The sequence below is a fragment of the Budorcas taxicolor genome, chromosome 18 (assembly GCF_023091745.1).
Source record: "Budorcas taxicolor isolate Tak-1 chromosome 18, Takin1.1, whole genome shotgun sequence".
Lineage (NCBI taxonomy): Eukaryota > Metazoa > Chordata > Mammalia > Artiodactyla > Bovidae > Budorcas > Budorcas taxicolor.
In genome coordinates, this window is record NC_068927.1 from 50,060,824 (window position 1) to 50,066,914 (window position 6,091).

Sequence of the window (6,091 nt, forward strand, 5' to 3'; positions counted from 1 at the left end):
AGGGCAGAGAGTACTGGGGCAGAACCAGAGGGGCCTGGCGTGTGGGGGGAGGGTGAGGAGCCCTCTCACTGTTTCCCCGTGTTCACCTGTGTGTCTCCACTCTGTAGAACAGGGGCTGCATTAGAGCAGCAGCAGCCAGTAGACCTGATGTAAAAATGTTCTCATAGCTTCTCGTAGAATTTAAAGACAGGGCTCAGTAGAACCCTTGATTGGACCCATGAGATCCCAGGATGCCAGGAACTACGAGCCCTTGATTATTGAGGTGGCCCAGCCAATGGTGCTGGAAGGCACACTCAGGTTGTTTAATAAGGACAGTCCTCTACTAGAGTTGGCAGACCTGTACAATCACACTGGCCTTGGGCACGATGATTCCATAGTCCTCAGGCAGGAATCCCATGTCCCAAATCCAGTGTTCCAGAGACACAAAGCGGACACCCTTCTTGAGGTTGCAGAACATGTGGTCGGTCTGTAGGCAGAAAAAGAGGTTAAGTCCCACTGTGCCATGGCCTTCCCCTCAAAAGCTGAGCTGAGGGCTTTCTGGCAGATGGTATTTTCCCTAGATGGCAGCAATGTTTCCACTTACATATGACCTTCCAGAATCATGTCACTCTCCACCCAGGGGTGGAGTCTAATTCCCACCCCCTTGAATCTGGGCGGGTTGATTCATTGTAACCAGGAGTGTGGCAGGAGTGATGCTGAGTGACTTTCACCAAGTGACTTCCATGGCAGGGTCACAGAGGCAGTGCAGCTTCTGCTGGTTTCTCCAGCAGCCTCATGGTGGAGCCTGAGCCACCAGGAAGCAGCTGACTGCCCCGAAGCTGCCATGCTGTGAGGAAGCCCCAACTAGAGCAAACAGGGAGAGCCCAAGGCCAAGCTCTGAGACAAACTAAGAGCTGCCTGGCCGGCCACCAGCTGGAGTATACACACTCACAGCCCACCCTGCCCTTTAGCTCCAGCCAGTATCTGAAATGGAACTTCATAAGAGACTGGAGTCAAAAACTCTCACCAGAGCCCTCCTTATAGAAATCATGAGAGGAGATAAAATGATTGCTGTTGATATTAAACCACTAAATTTGGGGGAAATTTATTTTTTAGCAATAGATCATCATAGGCCATACCATTCTTTCTCTTTGCCCCTGTCAGACTCACCTTAAAAGGGATACTGGTTGTACCTTGATGGATTGGCCTAGGAGAGAAATGATGTAGCTTGGCCTGCTTGGCATCTAGAAGTTGGACAATTAGCTCATATAGACAGACCGAGGCTTCTTGGTCTGCCCACCTGTGGGAGAAGGAAAGTCTTGAAGGCTGAATTTGCCACCCCACCTCTTTGGGCATCTGCCTCCTCTACCTGAATGGCCTTCCCAAGTCTAAAAATCCAAAATGGGGCTGTGGTCCCCGGGACTAGCAGCATCAGGGTCACATGGGAGCTTGGCCCCTCTGCTTCCCCAAGGAATCCATCTGCCCTAAACACCCTCTCCAGCGGTCTACGTGCACATTCATTTCAGAAGTAATGACCTAGAGCCATGCTCTTCAAGATACCTCCTACCATATTCTTTCTTTCTATGTTTTGCTGGTGGCAAAAGATGTCATTTCCAATGTATTCAATGGTGATGTTTAAGATACAATTTTCTTAGTCACTTGGAAGGATCCAAGGGAATCTAAGTAAATTGGAAATGGGACATCAAGTAACATTCAAAGATACAATACCCATTGTCAATTCCTGGTAAATGGGTAGATTGAGTGGGGGTGTAGCCTGGTCGTAGAGCACATGTTTGGCTTGCACAAGGTCCTTGGTTCAAACCCTGGCACCTCCATTTAGGAGTTTCTCCTTACTAGGAGCCACTGGAGAAGAGAATTATTGGACTTCCCAGGTGGCTGTAGTGGTAAAGAACCCTGGGTTGGGAAGATATCCTTGGAGTAGGAAATGGCAACCCACTCCAGTATTCTTGCCTGGGAAATCCCATGGACAGGGGAGCCTGGCAGGCTACAGTCCATGGGGTCGCTAAGACACAACTCAGACGCTTGAGCACCTATGCACACATGGTATATTCACACAATGAGTTATGAAGCCATGAAAGGAGACTGCAGCTACATACGGTTATGGGCGGATTTACAAACATGTGGTTGAAAGAAGCCAGCTACACACTATATACGGTATAACTCCATATATACACATAGCACCAAAACAGACAAAAGTGACCTATGGTAACAGAATTCAAGATGGCGCTACCGCTGGATTGGAAGTGATGGGAATGGGGCATGAGGGATGCTGAGGGTGGTGTTTGCCGGCAACATTCCGTTTTTTTCTTTTAACCTTCTGTTCTTGATTTAAGTGAATATGTTCACTTTGTAATAATTCATTGACTTGCACGCACAAGCTATGTACATTTTTTAGTGTCAAAAATACAAAAGTAAAAACAAGATTAATTTGAGATATATATATACATACATACATACATATATATATACACAAAGTAGCAACTTCCTTCACAGAGGTATCATATCACTTCTTAGGTGTAAATGTACACACTACTTCTTCCAGATTTTATCCTTATATAGTAATAATATATGATTATGTTCATGTGATTTACCTTTCCTACTGCTCTGTGCCAACAACATGCACACAAAGAATATAAGTAAAAATTTAAAATTTCCTAAGTGCTAAACTTTTTTCTTTTTGGCTGAACTGTTACCTGCAAGTGGCTGCCAGACATTGCTGCAAACTGGAATCACATGGATTCCAGAAAAGATATTGTGTAGAAAGGAGTTTGCCCGGTTCCAAGCTATGTTCATTGCCGTCTGACCCTGAGAGGTAATCTCTGGATCCTTGCAATTTTATGTCTGATAGGAGTATCTCTGTCTGGGATAAGCCTGTCAATATGATTTGGTGGAGGCTAGCCACAACCACACAGATAGACTATAACAGGGGCTAGCCACTCCAGGAAAACCAGCAATATGACTAAGGATGCCTTGTGTAGTATCAGTTGATTTGGAGGCTGATATTAAACATTGATAAAAACCCCTATATACAATGAAATATTACTCAGCCATTAAAAAGATGAAATATCATTTGTCATGGATGAACCTAGAGTTTGTCATATGAGTGAAGGAGAAATATCCTATGTCATCCCTTATATGTGGAATCTAAAAAGAAAATGATGCAAACGAACTTACAGAACAGTCACAGACTTAGAGAACAAACTGATGGTTGCTGGGGGGTGGGGAAGGATGGAGGGAAGGGATAGTTAGGGAGTTTGGGATGGACATGCACACACAGCTATATTTAAAATGGATCCCAATAAGGACCTACTGTCTAGCACATGGAACTCTGTTCAATGTTATGTGGCAGCCTGGATGGGAGGGAAGTCTGGGGGAGAATGGATATATGTATCTGTATAGCTGAGTCCCTTTGCTGTTCTCCTGAAACTATTAGAACATTGTTAATTGGCTAAGTGTGTGTACTCAGTCACTCAGTTGTGTCCGACATTTTGTGGCCCCCATGGAAAGTAGCCCACCAGGCTCTTCTGCCCATGGAATTTCTCAGGCAAGAATGCTGGAGTGGGGGTGCAACTTCCTATTCCAAGGGATCTTCCCAACCCAGGGATTGAACCCAAGTCTCTTGTGTCTCCTGCATTGGCAGGTAGATTCTTTACCACTAGCACAAATTATGAAGTCAAAGAATTCTATTGTAAATATATTTCTAAAAGAGATGTGTTTTCAGAGAGGGGAAGTTTATGGTGTTTTGACTGAAAGTGAATGTGGTAAGACCAAATTTTCAAATTTCAATCTCACTTTGCCTGTTTCCCCAGAGGCCTTTACATCTAGGGACCGTACACCTTAGTGAATGACTTTTTCTATAAAACTGAAGGGCTGAGAGACAGGAAATTGGGAAAGCATAATCATACAATGCCCCCATCATAGATGTAATCTGTAGCTGAGTAATTTGAAAAGAGGGTACATGAAATGGTAGAGGATTTGGAACTTGCCTCCCTTAAAATAATCTGAGTGAGGTATCCCATGGAAGGTCTTCATGGAGCATCCTGGTTTCAAGACCATCAAACAGAGCACAAGCTCCGGAGTCAGACAAGTATAAGCCTAATGCCAGGTCCCGCCAAGCCCCAGCTGTGCCACCTGAACAAGTGACCTCACCTCTCTGAACTTCTCAATTCGAGGTTTCAAAACACACTTTCCCACAGGATCAAGGATCATGAAGGCTGCTGAAACAGGTCACACTTCAAAGTACTAGCTCTGTGGCTGACATAGAACCCTGACTTATGAAGACAGGGAAACATAGGCACACTGTGACTTGCCCAAGGCCACAAAGCCCGGAAGCCAGGGTTTGAGTGTGGGAAGTCTGACTTCAGAATCTGACCTCTTAGCCAACTCTATCTTGCCTCCTCCTAAACCAAGTCCTTGGCACAGGATCCAACCTGGCATCTTCCCATCCTGGTTTGGGGGTCAGGAGAGGGTTCAGGGAGTGGATAAGGCTAAGTAGTAAAGCTCTGATGGTGGTGAAGTCATTTTCCTTCCTGCTTAATCTAAGGGGTTGTTGGGAGGTCTACACACCTTGTCACCCATGCCAAGGTCAGCCCTGTTTTTAAAGCTGTTTTTGCCATCACACTCACCGGGCAGAGACACAAATCTCAATCTTTCCACTATCCAGGAGTTCCGGCCACAGACCTTCCTCCTCCAGGTCCAACACTTGCTTTTTGTAACACCACCTGGGAGAAAGGGGAAAGGGTTATTGAGAACCAGGCAAGAACTCACCACCGCCCACCCCAGTCCTTGAGGAAGAGGGACGTCCACCTGTAGAAAGGCTGGAAAGAGTCCCAGGCAACTAGCCTGCGGCCATCCTTCCAGCTTTCCTCCTTTTTCCAGCTTCTACAGTTGACTGTCCTCCAAGGCAGGAAGGCATCTGTTAAAGGAAAAAATGTTTGTGCCCAAGTTCCTGGCCTGCCTGCCGGCCCATGGATAAGTCCCAAGGGTTTCCTGGAGCCTCTCCTCTCTGCCCCGCACCTCCAAACCATCCCATGGGCACCCTTGAGACCTCTTTTCCTGGGCTCCCCACCTATGCCGTGGGGGTTCGGGTAGAGATTGCGTCCTAAGGGTCTACGCTCGCAGAAGCGGCCTAGAAGGCAGGGCCTGGGGTCGTCGTCGTCGTCTCGCGGGAGGCAGGATCGGAAGATGGGCCACAGCTTAGCGTGGCTGTAGGGTAAGATGCTCAGCCACATGGCCCGGGTGTCCACCAGGTAGCGCCAGTACCGGCACACGTGGCGGCATTGCCCGAGCAGCACGCTTGTGGGAAGGTAGCTCAGCACTTCCAGGAGCATCTCGATGGGCAGTTGGCTTAAGCCGGGCGCCTCCTCGGATTCGGGGTTGGAAGCGGGAACACAGGCGGGCAGGCCCTGGGAGGCTGAGGCCCCCGTGGTCTCCTCGCCAGGCCCTGCGGCTGCGGCTGCGGCTGCTGGAGAGCCAGCGTAAGACATCAGGGACTTGGAGCCTCCGCAGGCCACACCCCTGCCTCCCGCACCCAAAGGCTGTCGCCCCCACACCCGAGCAGCCGCCCCTTCAAGTCCCCAGACTCTCAGCCCGTGCTTGCCAGCCGACCACTGCAGCCGCTCTCCGCCCCGCTCACCCCAACGCCCGCAGCCAACCCCGCTCTGCGCCCCGAGTCTCACCCTGCATCTCAGCCAGTGCTCCTCACCAGTGGGCCTTCACCTTGCCTCCTTTGTTCCCATCGCCACCTCACCCCTTTATATTCGCCCGCCCCTCCCTTAATATCCAATATCAGACCCCCCGCCCAACCCCTCCTCCCCTCCCACGCCTCCCCTCCGCCCCGCCCTGGCTCCATTCTACCAATGACTAGCCATTTCTGCCTTCCTCTCCCTTCTCCCTGTCTCTTCCTCCCAGGCTTGCTTGCCATGCCCTCCCAGCCCTGTCTCCAGGCCCTTGGTGCTGAACAACTGCTCTTATTCCCCCAGGCATCTGGGTGGGAGGCCTCATATTCCTTAGCTTCTAGAACAATTAAGGGCCTGGCGTCATTATCTTTTTCCCAATTTGTGGCCACACCAGGTAGCATGTGGGATCTTAG

At 49.1% G+C, this 6,091-nt stretch overlaps 1 protein-coding gene across 1 annotated transcript; it reads right to left on the reverse strand.

The window, feature by feature from the left end:
- Positions 1–322: 322 nt before the first annotated feature.
- Positions 323–5,486, reverse strand: LOC128063948 (F-box only protein 27-like). The gene is made up of 5 exons (XM_052656778.1): positions 5,069–5,486; positions 4,768–4,915; positions 4,626–4,721; positions 1,150–1,279; positions 323–466 (listed from the first exon to the last, which is right to left on the reverse strand). The coding sequence occupies exons 1-5, from the start codon at positions 5,484–5,486 to the stop codon at positions 323–325; spliced, it is 936 nt and encodes a 311-aa protein (XP_052512738.1).
- Positions 5,487–6,091: the final 605 nt, after the last annotated feature.

Excerpts from the sequence above, each read along its gene's own strand:
- LOC128063948 (XM_052656778.1), bottom strand. The coding sequence starts at position 5,486 with ATGTCTTACGCTGGCTCTCCAGCAGCCGCAGCCGCAGCCGCAGGGCCT. Across the intron at positions 1,280-4,625 it reads GAGATTTGTGTCTCTGCCCG|GTGGGCAGACCAAGAAGCCT; the intron begins GTGAGTGTGATG and ends CTTCTCCCACAG. Across the intron at positions 467-1,149 it reads CAACCAGTATCCCTTTTAAG|ACCGACCACATGTTCTGCAA; the intron begins GTGAGTCTGACA and ends TTCTGCCTACAG.